This window comes from Prunus avium, chromosome 3 (genome assembly GCF_965620075.1).
Source record: "Prunus avium chromosome 3, drPruAviu1.hap1.1, whole genome shotgun sequence".
NCBI classification, from domain to species: domain Eukaryota; kingdom Viridiplantae; phylum Streptophyta; class Magnoliopsida; order Rosales; family Rosaceae; genus Prunus; species Prunus avium.
Window position 1 is genome coordinate 32,259,035 of NC_142286.1, and position 26,418 is coordinate 32,285,452.

The 26,418-nt window shown below is 37.1% G+C and overlaps 2 protein-coding genes and 3 pseudogenes across 7 annotated transcripts; 4 read left to right on the forward strand and 1 right to left on the reverse strand.

Annotated features, from left to right (window-relative positions):
• The first annotated feature begins 1,070 nt into the window (after positions 1 to 1,070).
• Positions 1,071 to 5,212, forward strand: LOC110745295 (7-deoxyloganetin glucosyltransferase-like; annotated as a pseudogene). The gene is made up of 3 exons (XR_015834332.1): positions 1,071 to 3,872; positions 3,981 to 4,840; positions 5,108 to 5,212. The product of XR_015834332.1 is annotated as a 7-deoxyloganetin glucosyltransferase-like (transcript).
• A 1,367-nt stretch (positions 5,213 to 6,579) lies between these two features.
• On the forward strand, positions 6,580 to 7,819 carry LOC110745298 (7-deoxyloganetin glucosyltransferase-like). The gene is made up of 4 exons (XM_088250659.1): positions 6,580 to 6,810; positions 7,043 to 7,126; positions 7,244 to 7,515; positions 7,612 to 7,819. Exons 1-4 carry the CDS (start codon positions 6,580 to 6,582, stop codon positions 7,817 to 7,819), a joined length of 795 nt encoding a protein of 264 aa, XP_088106785.1.
• A 524-nt stretch (positions 7,820 to 8,343) lies between these two features.
• LOC110745301 (7-deoxyloganetin glucosyltransferase-like) lies at positions 8,344 to 10,610 on the forward strand (annotated as a pseudogene). The gene is made up of 2 exons (XR_015834686.1): positions 8,344 to 9,212; positions 9,321 to 10,610. The product of XR_015834686.1 is annotated as a 7-deoxyloganetin glucosyltransferase-like (transcript).
• A 1,878-nt stretch (positions 10,611 to 12,488) lies between these two features.
• Positions 12,489 to 14,574, reverse strand: LOC110745302 (Rhodanese/Cell cycle control phosphatase superfamily protein). Of its 4 annotated transcripts, none has more exons than XM_088251126.1 (6): positions 14,470 to 14,574; positions 14,278 to 14,355; positions 13,928 to 14,019; positions 13,724 to 13,794; positions 13,567 to 13,633; positions 12,489 to 13,473 (listed from the first exon to the last, which is right to left on the reverse strand). In XM_088251126.1, the coding sequence occupies exons 1-6, from the start codon at positions 14,484 to 14,486 to the stop codon at positions 13,406 to 13,408; spliced, it is 393 nt and encodes a 130-aa protein (XP_088107252.1). In that variant the 5' UTR covers positions 14,487 to 14,574; the 3' UTR covers positions 12,489 to 13,405. The 4 variants fall into 4 exon arrangements, with proteins under 4 accessions (XP_088107252.1, XP_088107253.1, XP_021801069.1 ...); XM_021945377.2 differs by having other exon boundaries at positions 12,491 to 13,473; positions 13,580 to 13,633; XM_021945378.2 differs by having other exon boundaries at positions 12,492 to 13,473; positions 13,580 to 13,633; positions 13,946 to 14,019.
• A 981-nt stretch (positions 14,575 to 15,555) lies between these two features.
• On the forward strand, positions 15,556 to 16,605 carry LOC110745296 (putative aquaporin NIP5-1; annotated as a pseudogene).
• Positions 16,606 to 26,418: the final 9,813 nt, after the last annotated feature.

The window sequence follows — 26,418 nt, forward strand, 5'->3', positions numbered from 1 at the left end:
TTGCGGCCCACCTGCACTTTTGCTCTTCTTCTACTTTCTGTGTTTGCAATATTTAATCCCAAAGATAACCCAATCACTTATGCTTCCTATTATCTGCCACTATATATTTTTTCTTTTGCAGCAATTAAACAAACCCACGCCACAGTCTTCCTCCTTTCCCCGTCAAATCCCCTTTTCTACGCTTTTGCAATATCAAACTCGTAATAAAATTGCAGAAATATAAATAAAAAAACAAATAATCAAACCCACAAACAGAAAATACATCAAATCAAATTCAATAAAAAATAAAAACAAACCCAAGAGAAAGATGAAGACAAACCCAGAGTCAAAAATTAAATCAAACCTAACCAAGTGGTTGGTGTGAGTGGTTCGGCACTCTCATTCCTTAAGAGAGGTCAGGGGTTCGATCCCTGCTCTTGTACGGAGTCACCACTTTGGCTAGCACTTTACCCCTTACGGGCAGACCCGGTGTGAGCGGGGATTAGTCTGGGTTGTGGTTAAGGCTTAAAGGTGCCACCCATAGTTGGGGCCCATCCAGGACCACCTCGTGGTTCAGACCAAAAAAATAAATAAATAAATAAATAAATAAATAAATCAAACCTTTTCAACCAATAAAACTAGTCATTTAAATATTCTTTATTTCTCAATTTTATGGTTATAGGATATGATTCTGCTTAAATACAAAGAACATAGAAAACAAAGAGATATCATTTCTTTTTTTCTTTTTGTTGGAAGAAAATATCAATTCATCCAAACCAACCAACGTGAAAGCATAGGCATTGACGCAGTAAGATGGAAACGTGATAAGATAAGGTGCAACGCGGGAGTTTCTGTATAATACAATTATACTTATGTGGACTAATTAAAATTCGTTAGATTAATCGAGTAGTTAATATTATCTCAAATACGTATAAATGCACAAACACTATTCAATTGAGATTTTAAAAGACTATTTAGGGATATAAAAAAGTCTTGTAGATTTAAAAAAAATGTAATGACTTATAGGATTTTATTTATAAATTTCTATAATCAAGATCTTTTACTTATTGATTTTAAAGATTTATATCATAGGATTTATAAGATTTGAAAGGACCACATGGATTTAACCGTCCATCACTTTTCCCCATCAGGAGCTAGTTTCACCAATCCCAAATCCGATACTTTTGCTCTAAAATCGTCACCAAGATATTTCATGATTTAAAGATCCCTGTGTATGAAGATTTTATGAGCTAGATTGTATGAAGCTTTACATCGCTTCAGCCTCCTCTTCCAAGAGAGAGGCTCTATTTTGAAGGCTACGAATTATTACAAGCTTCCTATAGCTACGAATTCAGGTATAATTCATATAATTTTTTTATGTTTTTTGTTTTGTTTTTTTCCTTAAGAACTTATAGCTATGAATTTACTTAGAATCAAACCGCAATTCGTCCTATGTATCTGAATAAAAACAAGTTCAAAGTTTGCTTGAAAACAGTTTAAAGGGCACCACCATTAACTTCTATCTCTCTCATATGGAAACGGGACTTTTTGAATCACTTTTCTTCCACGGGAGGAAAAGCACACAAACACACAAGATATAGCGGCTGGAACTGGAAGCAAATGTCACTCAAACTCAAAGGAAGTGCAAGGCAGGCGCTGCGCGCAAGCAACGAACCTGCCTGCTGCCTCGCTGGGGAGATTAGTACTAGTCAAACACCTGGTTGGCAAGAACCAGCAGCTTCCGGGGGTCAATTCTTTTTGCCCAGTCGGTGGTTTCCGGCTTGTTGGTCAGTTGACCACCCTTGCCCACTGTGAATCCGCCAGTTATAAACTACCCCAAATCAAACACGGCCAGGCTCATTTTCTGTGGTAAAATTCTTTGTCAAGTTCCGAAGAACTTGAACTGATATGATGAGATTTCCAGCTTCAATGACGTGAGACTCACCTATACTGTTTTCTGCTTGCAGAACCACTCCATGTTATTGGTATTACTGGCAACAAACAACACGTTTTGAAGGAAGAAAGGAAAATAAAAAATCTGATGGGTTAGGGCGGAATTTGAGATATGGTTTGATATTTATACTTGCCACTAAAAAATCTCACAGAATTCTACATTTAAAAAAAAACCTTCAAAATTAGCAAGTTTTTGGATACCATAAAACTTTTTGTTATTAGTTTAAAGTCTTGATTGAATACTACTAGATTTGACCACTCTCTTTTAAAAATCCTAATATTCTTAATAGAATACCACAAGACTGTTTAGATAATTTAAAAGTCTTAATTGAATACCACAAGACTTATTTATCTCAAAATAGTCTTTTAAAATCCCAATTGAATACACCCCCTAAATGCAGAAGCTCGGGATCCGATGGCTAGTAAGGGAGAAAAGATTCGTGCTCAAGTGGTTTTTTCTTGATTGGTTGAGTTTTGGATTGGCTTTGCAAGATTAGTTGTTTTCTTGAATATGATATGAGATAGGACCTAAACTTGTATGCCCTCCTTTCATTTTTCAATATATTCATGTGGCTTTCTTTGTAGCTTTCGATTGATTACGTTTGTATAGTTACAAACAACTACATGTTTACATAATTCAAACAAATAATGGTGATCGTCATATATATTTAATGATATCTCTTGGTGCTTTTAGGTTTTCTGCCATTTGCTGTTTTTTTCTATATTTTTGTTAGGTGGTGGTTCTTGACTTTGTCTTAACACCAAACATAAAAAATCAAATAAAAAAATAAAAATTTTGTCCCAATGAGCCGAAGATTCTGACAAAAACTAAGATTCTGATAAAAATATTTTAGCCCCTATTGAAAAAAAAATGGATGGTGACAACAAAATTACTATAATATGGTGGTGGGGGTCCTCTATCTCTCCTCCTTTATCTTTGCATGGCCTAGTATAAGGGAAGAGTCGTGCTCAAGTGGTTTGTTGCCTTGTCTTTTCTCGGTTGCTTGAGTTTCGGATTTACAAGATTTATTGTTTTCTTGAATTGATAAGAACTGAAACTGGTGTTTGATAAGAACTGAAATGTTGTTTGCATGCATGGCCCTCGTTTCATTTTTCAATTCATGTAGCTTTCTGTCTTGCTTTTGAGTGCCTTATTAGTGATTGATTACGTTTGTATAGTTAGTTACGTACAAGTTACATAATAAATAATGGTGATCGCAGATATGGACTTAGTCAACAAACAAATCCAGCCGTCCATTACTGTCGTATACCCTGACTCTTTCAAGGCTGCTGGGTCTCATTGTCATAAGTCAGACATGGCACTAAAATGTTGTTAGAACTAAAAAGTTTTACTGCATTTGTGTTGTGAGTGCAAATATTGTTCATATGTACATGTGCATACACTGACTGTACACACAATCTAAGATGAGCTCCATAGAAGTACAAGGCAATAAGCCTCATGCTGTATGCATTCCCTTTCCAATTCAAAGCCATATAAAGGCAATGCTGAAATTAGCAAAGCTCCTACACCATAGAGGTTTTCATATAACCTTTGTTAACACAGAGTTCAACCACCGCCGCTTTCTTAAATCTCTTGGACCTAACTCCCTCGATGGCTTGCCTGATTTTCAATTCAAAACCATTCCAGATGGTCTTCCAGCTTCGGATGAGGATGCCGGCCAAAACTCCTATTTGCTTTGCGATTCCATTAGAAAAAAATTCTTGGCAGTATTTCGTAACCTCCTTTTAAAACTCAATGACATGGCAACTTCTAACAATATTAGTAATCCTCCAGTGACTTGCATTGTTTCAGATGGTTTCATGACTTTCAGCATCACAGCTGCTGAAGAACTTGGAATCCCTGTTGCACTGTTCTTTACTATTGCTGCAATTGGATTCATGGGCTGTAAGCATAGAGAAAGGACTTGCACCACTCAAAGGTGAAAGAAGTATTCATAATATTGAAGCAGTTGAGCAATTTTTTGCTAAATTTCTTCTTGTGTTTTTTTAAAATGATGATGAAACTTTTCTTGACTTGGGTGTTGCAGAGGAGAGCTATTTAACAAATGGCTTTTTGTACCAGGTCATAGATTGGGTTCCCGGAACGAAAGCTATTCGTTTAAAGGATCTCCCAAAGTCCTTTCAAACTACAAACCCCAACGACATCTTGTTTAAATTAACCTTGGAAGCAATGGACAGAGTTGATAAAGCTTCAGCAATTGTTCTTCATACTTTTGATGAGTTGGAGGCAGATGTTTTGCATGCTCTGTCATCAATGCCTCCACCTGTTTTTACCATTGGCCCTCTCCAGTTACTTCTCGATCAGATACCACAACACCCTTTGACGTCCATGGGATATAGTCTATGGAAAGAAGAAACTGAATGCTTCCAATGGCTCAATGCTAAGGCGCCAAACTCAGTTGTTTATGTCAACTTTGGCAGCCTACTGGTCATAAAATCAGAAGATCTTATTGAGTTTTGTTGGGGACTTGCCAATAGTAAGCTTCCTTTCTTCTGGGTAGTTAGACCTGATCTGGTAGTTGGTGAATCGGCGATTTTGCCACCTGAGTTTGTAGCTGAAACTAAGGGAAGAGGTTTGGTAGCAAGCTGGTGCCCACAAGAGCAAGTCCTTAGCCACCCATCAATTGGAGGATTCTTAACACACAGTGGTTGGAACTCAACCATTGAGAGTCTTTCTGCGGGAGTTCCTATGCTCTGTTGGCCATTCTTTGCAGAACAGCGAATAAATTGTGTCTATACTTGCAATGAATGGGGCATTGGCTTGGAGATCAATAATGATGCCAGGAGAGACCAAGTAGAGAAGCTCATCAAAGAGTTAGTGGAGGGAGAGAAGGGTAAGAAAATGAGAACTAAGGCTATGGAATGGAAGAAAAAAAATTAATTGAATGTCGTTAGACAGAAAGCTCTGATACCATGTAAAATATCAAAGACACGTTTTGGCTCAATCATCCATCAGTGTGATGGAGGGTTTGTATTTATAAACAAATTATACAAGAGCTGAGTTACAGAGATAAGATAGGACTCCTCCTCTAGGAGGTTATCCTTATCACAGACTTTGAAAAACAAATACAATCTGAACAAACTACCAAACTTTCAAATGTACAACTCAATCATGATTTTGAATTCAAAGCTAAGGATAGCGTTGGACTAACAGAAACTAGCTGAGAAGGCCATCAGTTCTGATGGTTCTTCATACGCAAACTTAGACAATTTAGTGAATCAAGTTCTATTAAGAAAAGGCTAGGTGCTGTCCATATCAGCCTTCTTATTCGGTTTGTTGTTGGTCTTAATAACCTACAAAATGTAGAGCCTAGAGGCTATTGAGCCTTGCTATCATCTCTAATTTCTTGCTTTGCTGTAAGCTAGCTATAATATGAAACTTATTAAACAAAAAATTATGGTGCCATGGTATTTCTTCATGAATATGCTGATATTTACTATACAATAATTAAATTCAAAAACCAGAACAAAAATCAAAGGAAATTAATTATTGAATAGTAAATATTCTATAACCACAAAACAGAATTGATACCTCAAGGCTGATCCCTGTACTTTGAAATTTTGTTCTGGTCACATCCCAGGGAGGGAGTGGTGAGATATGCACTTGGATTGCATGTAGATTTTTCTTCCCATGCTGTCAAATGTTTATGCCTTCATAATAACCTGCATAGTGCAGATGGAAATCATAATTTTGAAACAAAACTACTAGAAACAAGAACCAGAGCTTCTTAAGAAAAGAGCAACAGAATAATGACAGCTAAATCATTTACAGGCCAAAAGCCTAACTGCCTATGATTCACCAATGATCAAAAGACGGTAAGTTTAAGTTTTCCTTTCCCAGACAAAATAAAACAATCTAGTGCGAGGGAATGAAAGTTAAGAAATCACAATCCTATTTGAATAAATTTTGTCTAATAGGAGTTGCAATCCTATTTTCCCAAATGACGTCGTAAAGGCCAAAACAAAAGGGTGTGACACACAAACTATCACTATTCAACATACCATGAGACCAGAAGAGGCTAGTAAGCTACATCCCTTGTTAGTGTGTGTGGACCACCATCTGCTAAATGAAAATTAATAAATAAATTCACAATTCACAAGAACATTAGGGCCATAATTCATATGAGGGAATATGTGCTTCCCTGACATATGTGTGTTTCTGTCAGTGTTGTGTGCGGGTGCATACATGGATGGGGTTGGGCAGGCAACAGCCTCCGCGATTTTCAAGCCTCCATACTGGCTGCCAAACAGTTTTAGGTTAGAAGATTTACAATTATTAACATAACTCAGACAATTCACCTAACCTAATTACTTTGACCACACACATGCTCCATTCATAGTATAAAGTCCATTGTTATTGTGTGTGCCATGGACTTTTTCCTAGAACTCATTGTCATTTGGCAACCAAACATCACCTCACATTAAGATAGTACAAAACAGAGAATTAGAAACACGTTTTTGGGTTAATTGGATGGCCTTGCTTTAACATAAAGATCAAACCGCACTATCATGTCCAGGCTTGATATTATTATCATATGACAGAGACACACAAAAGCTAGACTTGCTTGCCTGTAGAGTTATAAATTATAATGCACGCATTATGCATACACTTAATCTAATTCTAAGATGAGTTCCATGGTAATAGGAGATAGGCCTCATGTTGTATGTCTTCCAGTTCCACTTAAAAGCCATATCAAGGCAATGCTTAAGTTAGAAAAACTCTTCCACCATAGAGGTTTTCATGTGACCTTTGTCAACACAGAGTTCAACCACAAGCGCTTTCTTCAATCTCTTGGACCCAACTCCCTTGATGGCTTGCCTGATTTTCGATTCGAAACCTTTCCAGATGGTCTTCCAGTCAGTTCAGATGAGGATACTTCCCAGGACATCTTTTTGCTTTTTAACTAAGTGCGAGATAACTTCTTGCCTCTGTTTCTTAACCTCCTAAAAGAACTCAATGACAGAGCAGCTTCCAGCAATACCAACCCTCCAGTGACTTGTATTGTTTCGCATGGTTTGATGCTGTTCCCCATCACAACTTCCAAAGAACTTGGAATTCCTATTGCAATGTTCTTTACTATTTCTGCAGGCGGATTCATGGGCTCTAAACAATATCCTGCTTTGGTGGAGAAAGGACTTACACCACTCAAAGGTGGAAGAAACTAAAATTGAAGTACTTGTTTACATTTATGATTCTATATATTGCTTGTTTCTAAAGAATAGATTTGTATGCCTGATCAAAGCTTAATTTTTAGATGAGAGCTATTTCACAAATGGATTTTTGGACAAGGTGATTGATTGGATTCAAGGAATGAAAGGTATCCATTTACGGGAACTTCCGACAGTTTTTCACATTACAAATCCAGACAACATCTTTTTTAAGCTCACAGTGGAAACAATGGATAGAGTAGATAAAGCTTCAGCTGTTGTTGTTCTTCTTACATTTGATGCATTGGAACAAGATATTCTGGATGCTCTCTCATCTATGCTTATCCCACCTATTTATACAATTGGACCTATTGAATTACTACTTGTCAATCAGATACCAGAAGACCATTTGAAGTCTGTTGGCTATAGTCTATAGAAAGAAGAAACTGAGTGCCTCCAATGGCTAAATTCTAAAGAGCCAAACTCGGTTGTTTATGTGAATTTTGGCAGTTTAGCGGTCATGACACCTGAACTTCTTGTTGAGTTTGGTTGGGGACTTGCAAATACAAATTATCCCTTCTTGTGGGTAATTAGGCCTGATTTCGTTGTTGGCGAATCGGCGATTTTTCCACCTGAGTTTGTGCCTGAAACCAAGGGAAGAGGTGTAATAGTAAATCGGTGCCCACAAGAGCAGGTCCTTAACCACCCATCAGTTTGAGGGTTTTTGACACACAGCGGCTGGAATTCAACCATTGAGAGTTTGTCTGCCGGAGTGCCTATGATCCAGAGTGCACATGATATGAGATATGACCTAAACTGGTGTTTGATAAGAACCGAAATGTTGTTTGCATGTATGGCCCTCGTTTCATTTTTCAATTCATGTCGCTTTCTTGCTTATGAGTGCCTTATTAGTGATTGATTACGTTTGTATAGTTACATACAAGTTACATAATTCTAACAAATAATGGTGATCGCAGACATGGGCTTAGTCAAGTTGGCTAGAGCAAATGTGCTCTCCATTCTGCACCCGAGTTGGAATTCTCATCCCCATAGTTTAGACTAGATTAAAGTACAATATCATTTCAATAAAATAATAATAAAAATAATGGTGATAATATATATTCAATGATATCTCTTGGTGCTTATGTTCAAGTTTTGGCTCTATTATTTCTAATAAAAGCATTTTATTAACCTGCAGGCTGCATTATTGCTATATTTTGGGTCATTGTAGAGCCTCTTTACTGTTTTGGCTCTATTGATGTGAATCTAATCCCATAAGGCCTTCAATGAGAATACAAAGAAGAAGGATACTTAATTCAACTTAACCTGCAGGCTGCAGGATACATACAGTTTTCAGATTCTACGGAGATTTGATTTCTACAGGTGTGGACGTGCAGTAGAAAAACAAACCAGCCGTCCATTACTGTCGTATACCCTGACTCTTTCTAGGCTGCTGGGTCTCATTGTCATAAGTCAGACATGGCACGAAAATGTTGTTAGAACTATAAAGTTTTACTGCATTTGTGTTGTGAGTGCAAATATTGTTCATATGTGCATACACTGACTGTACACACAATCTAAGATGAACTCCATAGAAGTACAAGGCAATAAGCCTCATGCTGTATGCATTCCCTTCCCAATTCAAAGCCATATAAAGGCAATGCTGAAATTAGCAAAGCTCCTACACCATAGAGGTTTTCATATAACCTTTGTTAACACAGAGTTCAACCACCGCTGCTTTCTTAAATCTCTTGGACCTAACTCCCTCAATGGCTTGCCTGATTTTCAATTCAAAACTATTCCAGATGGTCTTCCAGCTTCAGATGAGGATGCCGGCCAAAACGCCTATTTGCTTTGTGATTCCATCAGAAAAAATTTCTTGGCACCATTTCGTAACCTCCTTTTAAAACTCAATGACATGGCAACTTCTAACAATATTAGTAATCCTCCAGTGACTTGCATTGTTTCAGATGGTTTCATGACTTTCAGCATCACAGCTGCTGAAGAACTTGGAATCCCTGTCGCACTGTTCTTTACTATTGCTGCAATTGGATTCATGGGCTTTAAGCAATATCCCACTTTGGTAGAGAAAGGACTTGCACCACTCAAAGGTGAAAGAAGTATTCATAATATTGAAGCAGTTGAGCAATTTTTTGCTTAATTTCTTCTTGTTTTTTCAAAAACTGATGATGAAATTTTTCTTGACTTGGGTGTTGCAGAGGAGAGCTATTTAACAAATGGCTTTTTGGACCAGGTCATAGATTGGGTTCCCGGAACGAAAGCTATTCGTTTAAAGGATCTCCCAAAGTCCTTTCAAACTACAAACCCCAACGACATTTTGTTTAAATTAACCTTGGAAGCAATGGACAGAGTTGATAAAGCTTCAGCAGTTGTTCTTCATTCTTTTGATGAGTTGGAGGCAGATGTTTTGCATGCTCTCTCATCAATGCCTCCACCTGTTTATATCATTGGCCCTCTCCAGTTACTTCTCAATGAGATACCACAACACCCTTTGAAGTCCTTGGGATATAGTCTATGGAAAGAAGAAACTGAATGCTTCCAATGGCTCAATGCTAAGGTGCCAAACTCGGTTGTTTATGTCAACTTTGGCAGCATAGTGGTCATAAAGTCAGAAGATCTTATTGAGTTTTGTTGGGGACTTGCAAATAGCAAGCTTCCCTTCTTCTGGGTAGTTAGACCTGATCTGTTAGTTGGTGAATCGGTGATTTTGCCACCTGAGTTTGTAGCTGAAACTATGGGAAGAGGTTTGGTAGCAAGCTGGTGCCCACAAGAGCAAGTCCTTAGCCACCCATCAATTGGAGGATTCTTAACACAGTGGTTGGAACTCAACCATTGAGAGTCTTTCTGCAGGAGTTCCTATGCTCTGTTGGCCATTCTTTGCCGAGCAGCGAATAAATTGTGTCTATACTTGCAATGAATGGGGCATTGGCTTGGAGATCAATAATGATACCAGTAGAGACCAAGTAGAGAAGATCATCAAAGAGTTAGTGGAGGGAGAGAAGGGTAAGAAAATGAGAACTAAGGCTATGGAGTGGAAGAAACTAGCAGAGAAGGCCATCAGTTCTAATGGTTCTTCATACGCGAACTTAGACAATTTAGTGAATCAAGTTCTATTAAGAAAAGGCTAGGTGCTGTCCATATGAGCCTTCTTATTATAGGTTTGTTGTTGGTCTTAATAACCTACAAAATGTAGAGCCTAGAGGCTATTGAGCCTTGCTATCAAATTAAACAAACTATGTGGATGACACACACCAGTTGACCTAAAGAGGCCAACAGTCTTAAACACTGTCAATTGGCTGATCCCAATCATAATGAAATTTAGAGAGAAGAGAGCAGGAGGCAGCACCATACATATGGATACCAGGCTTCATAGCTAAGCTATGGAAAGACTTTGGCAAGAAAATAAAATGCCATACCTAATACTTGAAAATTTACTTTCTTACACAGAACTTGTATAAAGTTTAATTCGATCCATATGATAACAAACCCAAAACTTGAGTTTCAGCTGCCTCAAATTTCAACTTTGTTGCATTTTGCTGGAGGATTATATTTTCATTCTTTCATTGCAACTGCTTGATGTTTCCAACTCTCTACTTTTTTTTTCTAAGGGTTATTCGCAGCAATGGTCCCTCAACTATACCCATAGTTACAGTTTGGTCACTCAATTCAATTATTAGTTGCAGACGTCACTCAATTAGGTGTTGTGTTGCACCATTAGTCCTTTCGTCAAATTTTGTTAAATTTTCTATCAAAATTGAGGGTAAATTCGGAAATTCATCCACAACAGTCTTTATCCTCCACAACTTCAAATTTTGTAAATTTGGAAATTTGGAAATTTGGAAATTCAAATTGAATATCAAATAATAAAAATTCCCACGGATCTGCTACACAAAACTTCAAAACCCTAACCCACCAACCCCTCTTCCCTCTCAACCTCCCTTCTCCTAAATCACATCGGTCTTCCATAATCTTCGAACCCAATTCAAATACACCAATTTAAAACCCGACCCTTTTGCAAGAGCCACTAAATCTGACTCATGGGTGCTAAAATTTGTAGACTTTTGAAACAAAAACGAAAAAGGGTAAGTGTTGAAATGATGAATCTTTGGACCTCCCCGAGGGAGCAAACAAGAATGGAAGGTTGAACCATAGGTTCGACACAAGAGTTTTGTACTCGTAAAAGGACACAAATTAATGTGCAAACAACCAATTAAAAATACCCTCAAGTGCACAAATCTATTGAGGTATAGATTATGTAAGTACGGGGTCGATCCCACGAAGAACTTGTCGGCTTCCTATAAGTTCTAATTCGAGTACATAAAGAACACTTATTTTACACAACACACAAACACAGTACAAATTGGGAACTAAAAATGAATAAAGGAAGGTAAAAGAAAAGAAACAAAACAAGAAACCAAAGAAAAACAGAAACAGCACTTTCTATCACCTTTTTATCACATATTTATCACCTGTGAACAGTGCATGAACAGTGAAAATGAACAGTGCGACCGGTCGTGAACAGTGATGACCGGTCGTGAACAGTGATGACCGGTCTTTTTTGGCAGATTCGTTTCTCTGTTTTTCCAGTTTCGACCTCTGTCCAGTGTTTTGCCTATAACTTTCCAACTGTTTATCTAAATTTCATGTTCTTTATACAGTTGGATTCAGCACAGAAAAACGAAGAACACAGCATGGACCAAAAGTCCAAAACAGTTACAAAAATAAATAGAATTCAATAAAGAAAACACACAACGTTTCAAACACACACACAACACACTTTGGGGTTGGGGGGGGGGGGGGTGTTTGGTTTGGTTCAAGTGACCTAATTCTAATGCATGAAAGTAAATGAACTTTGAATTTAAATGAGAATGGCAGAGATGAATTATCAAAATGTGAAAGTACCAAGTAACAAACACTAGGGTTTCGGAATCCACCCTAAACAATTCTACCCATGTTCATGGATACTCAAGTGATGAACTCTAAACGTGTTGATGAAGATGTTCGCAATCAAGACCATGGGTCGTGGCTCAAGACGCATTGATTCTCTCTAATATACGTAAAGTGCATGGTTCGTGCTACAATACTTGTGCCCTCCCCATAACCGAACCTAGGTATGGTTCGTACTTCGATTCAATTACAAGGAAAACCCATTAAGTTCAAAGAGAATATGAACATCACAAGAATCCTAATAGCATGGTGTTTACATTAGGTATTCAAGAAACCAATTCACATGGATGGTTCTTACTCCATCCATTTGTTGCTTAAGAAAATATGAAGATACACACAATCCCAACAACCTCAAGAAGCATGCTTTCAAAGGTGATTAATCAAAGAAGAACATACATAAAGGATAGATTATTTTAGTGAATTGAAATTCATCAACAAAATCTAGAAATTCATACACTTAAGCATCAAAACAATAGAGTAATCATGTTTAGGGCTTCAACCTAAGCCCTAGCTATGGAGTTTAGTTGCTCATACTTATTTCAAATACAAACTCAAAACAAAACTAGAAAGAAGTTACAGATTTTGTAAACATGGGAGCTCAAGGTCTTCAATGGTGGAAATCTCTTCCACTTCTTGCTTTGTTGCCCTTGTCTTCCTCCTTGAGCTCCCTAGCTCCAAGCTTCATCTCCAGCTCCAAAATCTCTGCAAAAATTATGGAATGATAGAATGAATTGCTTCCCCCACGTTCAATAGCCCTTTCATTTCAGATTGCACTCCCTTGCCCATCATTTCCAGCTCATACTTTTAATATAAAAGTCTTGCATTTGTTAAAGCCTTTGCCTTTGTCCCCTTGCCATGATGGGTTTCTTTTGCTCTTGTCTTCACAAAGATGCTCATTGCTTCAGAAAATATCTCTTAACCAAAATAATTTCTTGTTACCAAAAGGCATGGTAACAAGTAGAAATGAGGTAACACCAAGTGAAAGTAAAACTGGCCCAAAACAGATTTCCAGAGCCAGCATCAATTGTTAGATCAGTTGGATAGGCTACACTTGTCCAATGGAGCCCAAATTCGGATATGTTGTAGTTAACATCCATTGGAACAAGTTTCATGAAGCGAGGTCCAAAACCAATTTACAACATAGAGACATGGTCTTAAGACATTTCACAAAGAGTAACATTACACGTACAACATTTACAAATCATATTATTTCAACTGAAATCCACTTACATCACGTGAATCCCACCTCTATAGAGACATATATCGTGGTACTAATTGTTTGCAAAAATTTCAAGGACGGAACTTGCAAGAGACTTTTAAGTCTTCAGTGGGTTTGTCATGGGCAAGTCCACTGTCCACCCATGCAGAGTAGCCCCCCTCCATGTTCGTCACATGCTGGAAACCCTGCAATTCATTTTCCAATTTTGATAAAATAATAAAAACCAGGAAAATGAAATTCATGATATAATTAACTGATAAACAAAGGCAGGCCAGTACCAGAAAAACTTACTTCATTGAGAAGATCAACACAAGCTTTAAGTGATCTGCCTCCACTGTTGCAACCCTTCAATAAAAATTAAACAAATTTCGGGACTGATCAGATGAGAGTTCTCATGAAAGGAAGAAGGAAAATCATAAGTTTTAGTAATTATACCACGACCAAGTGGTCCTGTTTCTTGAGAATTGAGGAAATTTGGGTGAGAAATTCAGGATTTTTCACTCTACCTGCTTATTAACACAAGAAAACAAAACAAAACCTAATTATTATATATATACAGAAATTCTCTTATGCGGACATCCGGACGTTATTATCATGCGGACGCAGTGTATTTTGTACTACTCTTCTCTATTTTCCTACCTGTAGAAAATCCATTACCTTCTTCTGTAATGAACATGTAAGGAATGTTCAAGGCATTTTCAACGTGGCTCTTGTTGAACTCCTCAACCATCCTATTAATATAAAAAAAAATTATTTTAGCATTGGATCAGAAAGCGCAAAAAAACACCGTCTCTCATTTTTTTCTTTTCTAAATCCTGTGAAACTCAGCCGAAACTATAATCAAGACTTGATTATACAAATTAATAGCTCAAAAATCAAGAACCCACAATTGTTTTTTTCTTCTTCTGTTTTTCTATGTCGCATTAGTTTTGGTCTTGAATTGAATTAAACTCATGGAATTGATCCCTTAATTTCGAGATCAACCACACCTGACATCCAGATAACGGTGACCTACGCTGAGGAGACCTTTTGCGGTGTAGACGTCGACGCTGGCAACATCTTCAGGCCTACAAATTAATAAACATAATTATTAAAATATATTTTATAATTAATCTGATCGCTTGCAAAATCCTTCAAGAATCAAAACTGCTTGCAAGATTTTTAAAATGAAACCATCTTACCTTTTCGTGGCAGCCATTGTTCGTATCTGCAGATTTGACTTCAACTTCGTTTGTTGAACCTAAAGAAATTTTAGTACGTAGAAGCAGAACAACTTCACCATTGTTAGAAACTTAGAACTGCCTGCCATGTCTATATATATATATATATATATATATATATATATATATATATATATATATAAAAGTATAATACACATTTGATGTGATTGATTAGTTTAAATATCAAAAACCAAGAGCTGACCTCAAGTACTCTCCAATTATTTTTCTCTGTAGATAAATTTATTTAATTTTAGTACAAATAAATTGATAGAGTTGACATTACTCCAATTAAATTAGTTATTCATCATAGATAACTTTTTTTTAGTACACAAGTTGCCCCTTAAACATTGGCCACCTTACATTGCTTAACTTCCTGCCCAAGAGTTTTAAAAAATTAAATTTAAAAAAAAGAAAAGAAAAAAGAACCATTGACTTTAAACTGATATATACCAAAACGCATAATTATGTGAACTTATGCGTGTCATAGTGTTTCATTTATTCATGATGGAATTCTTCTTTAAATTTTTTGTTTTATATATAACTAAGATACCAATCAATACTCGTTTTTATTTTTATTTTTTGCGTCAAATCTAATAAGCATGGCTTTCCGGAGAAATTATAGAATACTACAATAGTATAACCACATGGTAAATTTTTCTTGTACACGTGTTATAATATGGATGGACGATATTTTCCCCCCTTTAAGGGAATAGTATCAATAATTATCCACTTATATTATAACACGTGTACAAGATGTACCATGTGACCGTACTACTGTAGTATGTTATAATCACTTGGCTTTCTGAGCTCAATCTCTTTCTCTTTTTCACCTCTTTTGATTATTATATGATAAGAGGGTTGGCTTTCAGTATTTGACTTTTGATGTCGTACGTGCTTATGCAAAGCACTCAGGCAAGCATATCATATGCAGGCATCTACTTGCCTCCCTCCCTTAATTCAGCTCCACCTTCACCATAAATTTATAATCTGTATATAAACAATACCCCAACTAGTATTCTACTTCTCTTCCTTCATCCTTCTTCCTTAATGCCAGGAGGAACCAAATGCTTTTCGAGCTTCCATGCTCCCAATGTCACCCTTTTCAGGAAGGTACGTACTACGAAACGAACCCCTAATTTGATTTTTCTCTTTTGAAATCAAATAAAGCACATACTTGGCTAGCTAAGCTATAATTAGCACTAATTAATCATTAATCGCTAGCAACTTTTACAGCTTGGGGCGGAGTTTGTAGGGACCTTCATCTTGGTGTTTTCAGCAGCGGCAGGACCTATTGTGAATGAGAAGTACCATGGTGTAGAGACACTGCTAGGCAATGTGGCATGTTCGGGCCTATAGCAGTGGTGGTCGTCATTCTGTCCACGGGCCACATCTCCGGAGCACACTTAAACCCATTGGTCACCCTTGCCTTCGCAACGTTTCGACACTGGTCCCAAGTTCCCCTCTACATAATAGTGCAGGTTTCGGGATCAATTTCTGCAAGTTTTGCTCTCAAGGGTGTCTTCCATCCCTTCATGTCGGGTGGAGTTACGGTTCCTTCAGTGAGCCATGGCCAAGCTTTTGCACTCGAGTTCATCGTCACTTTCATTCTCATGTTTACTATAACTGCCGTTGCCACTGATACCCGTGCGGTATATATGTCATTTAGTGATCACTAAGTGCTAGTTAGGTTACAAGATTAGGGTTTGATGATGCATGTGTCTCTATATACAGGTGTGGCAATTGGTGCTACAGTATTGCTCGACATTCTTGTGGCAGGGTGAGTAACCTTTGTTCTTGTTCTTTTTTCTTTTTTCTTTTTCTGCTGCTGAAAATAGCATGCATAGAAAATTAAATGAAAATTATTTAATCTTATAGTTTATCTAAATAATATTATATTTACATGGCAGCCCAACAACTTGGGGTTCAATGAATCCTATCCGGACTTTGGGTCTGGCTATTGCTGCAGGAAATTATGAGGGATTGTGGATCTATTTGGTTGCACCCACATTTGGCGCCTTAGCTGGAGCTAATGCCTACACAACTGTGAAGCTCCCAGACAATAAACCTCCAAACAAGGTTAGGATTTCTACTTGTTAGATTGTAGGGTGATTGCTCTGATACCACTTGTTGGAATTTAGGAGGTGTGTGTGATGTTGCTCTGATACCGTTGTTGGTTTATGTGGTGAAGGGGTTTAGGACATTAGGAAAATAGTTGAATAAAGTGATTTTATTACATTGGAGGAGAACAGTTCATATGTGTAAGCTAATTGGCCTTCTTTATAGCTTATTGGCCACCACACTTGATTTATATTATTTTGGGCTATTTGGCCCTAGCTTGAGTTCTTGTCTTCAAGCTTCTTCCATAGGTTGGGTAGCTAGTTCCCTCGTGGTTTGGGAGTTGTAGTGGTTAACTCCCACCACCTTTAGTTGATTAGCTAGATAGCTAACTAGTAGGGGAGGCCTGAGCATAGGCGGGCGAGGCGGTCGCATAGGGCCTTCAAAATTGGAAGGACCCCCAATTTTTATAAACCTCTATATATACATATGTATGTTACTTTAAAAATTATACTATATTAATATTATATTAAGCCCAAGTACTATTTTTTTTTAAAAAGCCCAATTATTTACTCTAAACTAAAAATGGAAACTTAATAAGGACCAATTATTTTTTTAAAGTTAACCATTTTAATAAGTTAACCTAGTTGAATAGGTTAACCTAGTAGCATATACCTTAGCAAAAACGAAAAAACGCAGCAGCATATAGGAAAACATGCTCTACTCAACACAAGGAAAAAAAAAACAAGCAATTTATTATTGAATATCTATTGCAAGAGGAAGTGATCTTCGAGAAAGAACAAGGTAAATACCCACAAGACTATTGCTTATATTTTCTATTGAAAAAGACATGGTAGAAAAACTTGATTATGCAAAGTTAATTGATATGTTGGCATCGAAAAATTAAAGACGAGTGATGTTTTGATGCATTTCATAAAGTTGTTATGTGACTTCAATTTTTTTTTTTTTTAGGTTACAATTTTGACTTTGAGTTCATATAATTTGTTTAACTTACAAAAAAAAAATTGCATAAATATACATGGAGAGTAGAATGCCATATTTTAATAGTTCCCTAGGGCCTCCAAGACCTTAGGACTAGTTTGGTATTGCTGTGCTTTTTATTAAAACTGCTTCTGCTGTGCTGTGAGAATAAATAGCTGTGAAAAAAAACAGCTAGGCGTTTGGTAAATTGTATTAGAAAAAGTGCTGTGAAGAGTCAAAGTGTTTGGTAAATTTTTATTAAAAGTGCTTTTAATATGTATAATGACCAAAAAGGACATCATGATGAAATTGTTACTTATTTTGCCACAAATTCTAAATTTTTAAAGTAACAAAATTAGTTCCAATTCCAAAAATTGTGACCAAAAATATAAAAATATAAACAAAATTAAATTAAGAAAGTAACCTAAAAAAACCCCATCCCACACCGTACCCACCTGCATCTCTCTCTCTCTCTCTCTCCATTGTCCCAAAACACCAAGAGAAAAAACCCAGATCGAGAATTTTAAAACCAAAAACTCAACCCAAACCCAGATAGAAACTGTGTTGTCATCAAAGAAAACAACAAGAAGGAAATCAAATCCAAATGAAAATTTTGTTTTCCTGTGGTTTTGATATGAGTTTCAACTTTCCCTTGATTTTGGTTTCCAAGAGAAGGTCAACGAATTGTTGATGGATTCAAGAATCTATTTTTTGTGAAAATCGTTGATCAAGGAGCGTAGATGCCTGTATTGCTATCGATTTTGGTCTTCCACAATTCGCATACAGATGTTTGAAGATATATTTGGGGTTTGGATCTTTTGTGGTTGGAGTGGAGATCACAAACTGGGGAGCTAGGATTGAGTTTTTATTTTAAGCTGTGGTTTGGATTTTTGTGGCTGGAGTGGAGATAACAGCGTAGAGAGCTAGGGGCTGGGTTTTTTTTTGGTATGAATCGAGTTGCAGACAGAAGTCGAGTTGCAAGAGAGAAGAAGAAGAATCGAGTTGCAAGAGGGATAAAAGCTGTCAATTTAGAAAATTATTAGGGTTATTATGGGAAACGTGAAAATTCATTTAAAAGAACCGGCTGTTTTTTTTTTTAAGCAGCTTTAAGAAGCAGCGTGTTGGCTGCTTCGAGATTCTGCTGTGGGTCACCGCAGTTTTTAAAATAAGCAGCCTTCAATTGTTTTACCAAACGCTTTTGTTTCCAAAACTTTTTTTATAAGCTGCTTATTTATTAAGCGCAGCAATCCCAAACGCCACCTTAGAACCACCATTGCTAGCTAGTTTAGGTTGCTAGCTCACTAGCTTAGATTTGGGTAGCTTGTTTGCTCCCACATAGATTGGGAGTTCTATTAGTTGACTCCACATTTCATTGTAGGTTGCATGCTTATTTATAGGCTTGATCAACCAACATGCTTTGTTCCACCGACTTGGAAAGATTAACGCCAACCACACATGTGTGGCTTTCTCTATAATAATCTTCATTCTTCCCATTGGTTTTGCCGACATAGGTAAGCTTTCTCCAATAGTTTAGGCTCATCTCAAAACATTCTAGATTTCTCCACATATTTCTTTAGCACAAATGTGCATTATTTTCACCATTGCTGCCAATTAGCCCAAACTATCAATCATGTTCAAGTTATTTGATCTCCACTTTCATTTGATCATATGTGTTGGTGTGTAATAGGTTCACGACGCCTTTAATCATGACGATAATTCAAACTAAGACTCGATCGGGCTTTAATATTATAGAGATTTTCTATTTGAACCCCACACTTCTCTTAGTTCACCCCATGTTCTAAGTTCACCCCATCTTTTAATTTAAATTTTCACAATTTCTAAGAAAACCCCACTATCTTCCCAAACTACCCTTAAATACACTCCAAATTGAAAAAATAAGAAATAAAAGAGATTTTCTATTTAAACCCCACAATTTTCTTTGTTCCCAGCAAAAAAAAAAACACAAACAAATAGAACCCTAAACCCAAAATTTAATACTTTCTAGAGAAAGAGAACAACTTTACCTCTCTCCAAGAACTGTAACTGGAATTCCCACACTTGGGTATTGTTGAGTTGATAATCAACAAGCCTTTCCATCCACTCTCACGCATATTTAAAGAGGTAGGCTCGTCAATTTTCTATGTCTTTAAAAGAGAAGAGTAATCTGGCAATAGGATGTCACTACTAGAAAAACAGCCATTACCCACTGATTATCTAGATACAAATACATAAAAGTAGCTTTTGAATTTTTTTTGGAAACTAATTCTCCCACCATGCCTATTAAAGGTATTTGGGATAGACTTTGGTGTGTAATAGAAACAAAGTGATTTTTATTTTTTTCCCTTCATATTTGGTCCTTTTATTAGTCCCAATTTGTCAAACAAGCTCGGCTCCACTCACAAATCAGGCAAGCTTTGGCTGGCTCCCCCTTTTTGTTTGGCTTGCCTCCTCTTTACTCAGCTGCCTTGGCGTTTCAATTGGATACTGACTTCTTTTTCTAGTCTCTTCCATTTATTGGCGGCAAATTTCCTACTGATTTCAAAATATGAAATTTCAAATAGGCGGGAGAATGTCTCTATAAAACAGAGAACCTTTAGTTTGGTATGAACAGACATGAACCAGCTCCTCTACAGGATATTTTTTCATCTCCCTAAATTATAATTATTAGGAGTCTATGTTTCAATTTTTTTTCTTGTTTTACACAAGGTGTTTTAAAAAATGGGTGACTTTCTTTGCATGCACAAATATTATACTTTACCTACATTCCAGATGGTTTGATTGTTCTTTCTATAAATTCTTCAATGTTTTTTTCTTTGTCTGAGGAGGGGGGTGATGTTAGATGATGATGGATGGAATTGTGGCCATGACATTGAATCTTTTTGGCTATTTTCTTCCAAAATCTCTTCTTTTTCTTTGGGTTATCCCATCTTTCTCTCTATATATCTATCCCCTGTCTTGCACAATGAAAGAAAGCATATGCTTTTTCTTTTGTAGGGCAAGACAAGACTAGATGAGGATCAAGCATCAAATATGGAGTGACTTGGATATGTTGTTGTTGTCGACTTTTGAAAGTGTTCATTGGACTATTCTCTTTGAGTAGTACAAGACCATCAATCTACAAAATAAAATTGTTGGAACAGAGCGATGAGAACCAGCTCCTCTAGACTCCACAATGGAACGTGTGCCAGAGTTTTCCAGTTGATCAAACCTTGAGGAATTAAATGTAGTACAATAAGTTGATAACCAGCCCCACAAATTGTATTGGACAATTACAGATTATTAAATAAAAATCAATATTCAAAGTGCATATTAATTTCAAATTTTAAAAGTAATGGGACTGATGGCATACTGATATGAGATGATGCATATTGATCTGTATTGGTTCATCAGTACACAATTGCATACTGATATATCACGATGCTCCCTGATAAGGTAGACACCATTTCAAATATCAGTAGGCAAGCCTTGGAGAGCCATTCAACATGGCTTGACTTAATTGAAATGGCTTGGAAATTAGGTATTTCTTTAAGGGAAAATAGGGAAGGACTGACTCACTAAATGGTACCCTATAACCAATAGCAACGCCAAACTAGGACACTGATACAACAATGGTGGCTGCATAGTCTCTATTGCTAGTGGAGACAAATAATTGTCTCAAAAATCAACTTAGGGGACAAATCAAAATCAGTAGGTAGTGTGAGTTTTTTTAGTAGCGTGTAGAGGAGTTTGTATTTTTCTAAAACTTGATATGAAGAGTGGTGGGGTGGTTGGGGTGTGGGGTGTGTGTATAGATGTACTAGGGTTAATTATTAAGTTGGATGACCTTTTTTGTCTTTTTACAGAATAATAAAACTTACAACTTAATGATTTAAGTATTGGGGTGAATAAAGAGAAGTGCGGGGTTTAAATAGAAAATCTCATATTATATATGTAGATAATCATAAGATGAGCAGACTTAGTTTCATGGACTATTTGATGATTAACGTTATGGTAATCTTATTACAGGTTGCATCAGAGGAGCTTGTTGATCCTAAACTCTGAACAGTTGATGAGCCTCTATTTAGTTTTGTATGGTATCAAAGGTAGTTTATATTAATGGATGGACGGAACTGCTACAAGGACTACAGTGTGGGTTGTAGCCCAGTGAGGGTTTTGGGGGGAAAAAATTAAACCTATATATTTGCCTTCTTTTAAATATAACCCAATATTTATTTACCTATAAAAGTCCAAAAAAAAAGTTAAAGCTTATTTGAAATTGCAAGGGCTTGTAGCTGATCGGTGCATATTTACATATCATTTTGTACCCTTCTAGCTTATGATTTGGTTATGTTTTTGAGTTAAACTTGTGCTTTTAATCCTTTTTGTGTTTATCTTTCAGTTCATTGAGCTTTAGGTAATAATGAGGGCTTTGGATAGTAAATGATGCAATCCATGCATGTTAGGGCCTAATTTGGATGAATGGATGAAGAGCTTAAAGACAAACTCAATTTTGGCTACAGTCCCCTGCCAGCCCAGTTTCGTAGGTCATATTGCAAGCTTTGTTTCAGCAACCTACATAGCTCGGATGAGGCCACATTCTTCATGAAAGTTGTTCCAATGGGTGTGTAATATAACATATCCAAAATTCAGCCCCATTGGATAAATATGGAGTCTGTTACCTAGCAAACACAGAGCCATGCTCAGGATGGATTTTATCAGCGCGCAAAATGAGTTAGCAATTTGTTTTGGCCTTAACTTCCTCCTCCGACCTTGGATTGGCCCAAATGATATATGGCTGGAAAAAAGACATTCTGAACTTCAAGTTTGAGTGCTTAAAGTCTTAATTTGCTTAAGGGAAGCCCAATTCGTAAGCCCTTGAAGTTGCTGGTCATGCTGACCTCAGGATGAGCTATTATTTCTGGTTGGAAGCTTGGTCATGGTGACATGAAGATGAGCTAGGGCTGCTGGTGGGATTTATTAGTGAAGTGCATCAACCATTTCAGATTTTATAATGGAAGTGTTGTATGCATTAGTGAAGTGCATCAACCATTTCAGATTTTATAAAACAAGTGTTGTATGCATTAGCCATACTTAATTCAGATTTTCAGCTTCCTTAGGCCTATATATAGTGAGGTTTCCCAAGCTTGTAAACACACCCCAAGGGGGGGAGCTCTCAAACACTTCTCTAGAGCTCCCTTCCCTTCTCTCCCTCAAATTCTCTTAGTTTTCCTTTCTAGTTTTCAATTGTTATAATGAGATCTTTGTGCTGAAATTCTCCTTAAGTTTTTCTTAGTTCCACTTTACTTTTCATTATGTAAATTCTTTTCTTTAGTTTCAAGTTTGATTAGTTTCCAAGTTTCAATTATGGTTTTTGTTCTTATTCATTATGCTTATAAGTTAATATGCTAGTTTGAATGATTGATCACCATTTAGGCTTGCATGTTAGCTATCTTGGTTTGAATTAAGAGTAGACACCATGCTTTAATTCGAATTGAACTATGAATAGGAAGAGTATGTATGGACATTCGACAACAGGGATTAGATACATGCTTGGTTGTTTAAATTGTTCTTCTATGCTTAATGGGTTCCTAATGCTTAATTTTAGGTTAGACAACAAATGATCAAATTAGGGAATTAGGAACACAAGGTTATGACCACACACCATGGCTTAACCATACTTTAGCTAGAATCAATCCATTAATCTAATTGAACTTGGGAACTTATTTGCTTGAGTTACTTTCTTATTTTCTTTTTTCCTTCTTCCATGTTCTTTGTTTTTGTTTCTGTTTTGTATAGGGAAAATGAATTGGATCATTCAATCACCAATCCTCGTGGGATCGACCTCGCACTTACATATGCTATACTACCAAACGGCTCGTGCACTTGCGAGTATCACAAGTTGAGGATGCAACTGAATCCATTTTGGTGCAGCTGTATCTACACAACAAGTTTTTGGCGCCGTTGCCGGGGATTGGCAACATAGTTTGGTTCTATTTCTTTTCCCTTGTTTTATTTTTATTTTTCAGTTTCATGTTTTTCTAGACAATTTCTTGTTTTAAAGTTAATGCCATTGATGGACAAGTTGTGTTTGTAGTCCAACAGAAAAGGACAATTGCCCAACAAGCAAGAGAACTGGGTTTAAGTCCCAGCTTACACAACCCATTGGTGCTTATTACTTTGAAGCATGGAATTAGATGTTTGTGGTCAAGATCCCTAATCTTGATGTTTTAGTTTAGTTTATCCTTTTCATTTAAGTTATGGTTTCCTAATCCAATAAATCTAAAAATCTGTTTCAAGTTTCCTTGTCTTTCTTTAAGCATTTCTGAAGTAGCTCAATAAGATAGAGGGAGAGAGAGGAGACAACCCAATCCATAGAGACATGGAGTATGGAGTAGCGGAGAAGTCGACCTCCAGCTGCTATGGCCAACCACTCTCCAGCTAATCGCTTCAAGGGGGAGCATTTCAATCCTTTCTCTTCTTTGAATTCTGTTTATTTTCGTAGTTGTTTTTGCCTTTTGGTCCGCGTTGAGTTCTTTGTTTTTCTATGCTGAATCCAACTATATAAAGAACGTAAAATTTGGACTTACGGTTGGAAAGTTATAGCCTAAAAACTGAACAGAGGTCGAAGCTGAAAAACATAGAAACGAATCTGTCCAAATGGTGATAAACGGGTGATAGCAAGTGCTGTTTGTTTTTTTTTTTCTTTGGTTTCTTGGTTTGTTTCTTTTAGTACAACAATTTATGTTGTTTGTTTGAATTTGTTTAGAGTACTTAGTTCATTTTCGTTTATGGTTTGTTGTTCCATTTTATCTTAATTTGTTTTTGTTTCTTATCTTAAAAATTTTAAAAAGATTTTTCATATGAGCTGACTTATGGTAACTCCAGTGAGCACTTCCGTCAATACAGTGTCTAGGAGTTCTATAGGCGACACCTTCGGTGTCTAAGAAGTTTGGGTTTTAAGCGGGACCATTGTGACCCCTCCAACCTTCCCGGATCCCCTGGCTGTGTTTTCTGAGGCCCTTAACTGGTCATCCGTGAGTTGCTTGTATATTTGTGTGTTTTAAAAACAATAATAATAAATATAAAAAAAAAAAATTGAAAATTGAAAATTGGGTTTTTATTTTTCCTTGTAAATTGCAATTTGGAACTTCTTTGTTTTCTTTTATGTTTTTTTGTTGTTTTATTAGGTTAGTTTATTTATTTACGTGGTGTGGTTAATTAGTTTATTTCTGAGTGTTAAAAACACATTTTTATTCAAACATTGCATTCAAAAAGATAAAAAGTTTAAAAAAAACAAAAAACAAAAAAAAAAACAAAAAAAACAAAAAAAAACATTCAAGTAAATTAAAAATAAAAACAACTTCTTCATCTTCATCTTCATCTTCATGGCATGCCTCTGTTTTCTCTTACTTGCAGAATCTGCAGCAGCTCCACATGGTCCTCATTTTTTCTCTGCAGTGCTTCCATGTGATGATTGGCACAATAGAGCCGCTTCTGCAAGTCCGCCACCATAGCCTTCAAGGAAGTTATTTCCTCGCTCATCGCGGCACACTCCCGTGTTCTCGCCAGCAATCGCATGCCCAAATTGGTAGCCGAGACCGCGTGGAGTACAGTTAAATTGTGGGACTCCTCCACCGCTGCCTTGTCAGACCTCTGTGCCACATGCAGATGATCTGTCGGTGTGAGCTTGTTACCAATCATGCCTCCCAGCAGCGCTGCTCTGTTCGGCATTGCCTCAGAAAAGTTCGGTATTATCTCAGCAAAGTTTGAGGCCGTACCGTGATGATATGTGGAGTTTGGGAAGACAGGAGTTGGAGGAGCCCTTGTCTGGGCATTTGGTGGTGCAAGTGAGAGCTCAAGGTTGAGATCATCAAGGTGAGTGCATGAGGATGCCATTTGTTTTGCTTCTAAATTTTTTGATGTTTTTCCTTGAGTTTGCAGGAAGAAATGCTGGGTATCATCCGCTTGCAGAGGTGTGGTTTAAATAGACATATGCTGATGAGAAAGAGCCAACACCATTTCGGATTTCCCGGGCATGCTCGACCTAATCGCTTCAAGGGGGAGCACCTTTACTTTTACTTTACTTTTCTTTTTTCCGTGTTTTCTGGTGTTTAATGTTTTTGCCCGTTACTTTCATTTTCTAGAGCTTTGTGTTTTTGCTTTTCCCTTTCGGCTATCATCTTTATCTTATTTTAGTTAGGGAAATGTGTTTTCTTTTCCGTTTGTCGTTTTTTTTTCTTTTTCTTTTTCTTTTTCTTTTTCTTTCTGCAACCTTACTCTTTTATTTCCGAAACAAAATAACGAAAATACAAAAACAACAAAAGAAAATAAAAACAACAATAATGCAGTAGGAAATCATTTCTTCTCGATGCTTGGTGTCTCGACCATTGGAGCTTTGAGTTTGGCCCTCTGGCTGTCCTCTTCCGGGGCTTCACGCATAGCTTCTTGGGGCTCATCACTTGAGCTCCCAAAGATCGCAATCTTAGCTTGAGCGTAACTACTCTCGCGATCTGCTTGTTTGCGTTTACCCGGTCGGTCTAGGTCTTCCAGCTGTTTTCGCATGTCGCGAGAGTACAACTCTACCATTTTTGATAGGTTTTTATTCTCGTCCCGCAATACTTCTAGCTGGTGTCGATTCACCTCCACTATCCTTGACCTCTCCCTTTTCAAGCTTTTTATAGCAGTCTGACACTCCTCAACCATACTTCGCTCCGCCGCCAACTGACCTTTCAGCACCTCTACCTCATGGGACTTCGCAAGTAGGCGATGACCCAAACTTGCGACTGTTGCTGTACTCTGCACGCTCAGTGCCAGGGCATCGCTCACGACCCGGTTGTCATCCCTTGTCCCCAGAACACGTATATCTTTAGGGGTCACTAAATTTCTAGCCACTCC

Excerpts from the sequence above, each read along its gene's own strand:
- LOC110745298 (XM_088250659.1), top strand. The coding sequence starts at position 6,580 with ATGAGTTCCATGGTAATAGGAGATAGGCCTCATGTTGTATGTCTTCCA. Across the intron at positions 6,811-7,042 it reads CCTTTCCAGATGGTCTTCCA|GCGGATTCATGGGCTCTAAA; the intron begins GTCAGTTCAGAT and ends CTATTTCTGCAG. Across the intron at positions 7,516-7,611 it reads ATACCAGAAGACCATTTGAA|TTTAGCGGTCATGACACCTG; the intron begins GTCTGTTGGCTA and ends GAATTTTGGCAG.
- LOC110745302 (XM_021945377.2), bottom strand. Across the intron at positions 14,020-14,277 it reads CACCGTTATCTGGATGTCAG|GATGGTTGAGGAGTTCAACA; the intron begins GTGTGGTTGATC and ends TTATATTAATAG. Across the intron at positions 13,634-13,723 it reads AACAGGACCACTTGGTCGTG|GGTTGCAACAGTGGAGGCAG; the intron begins GTATAATTACTA and ends TTTTTATTGAAG.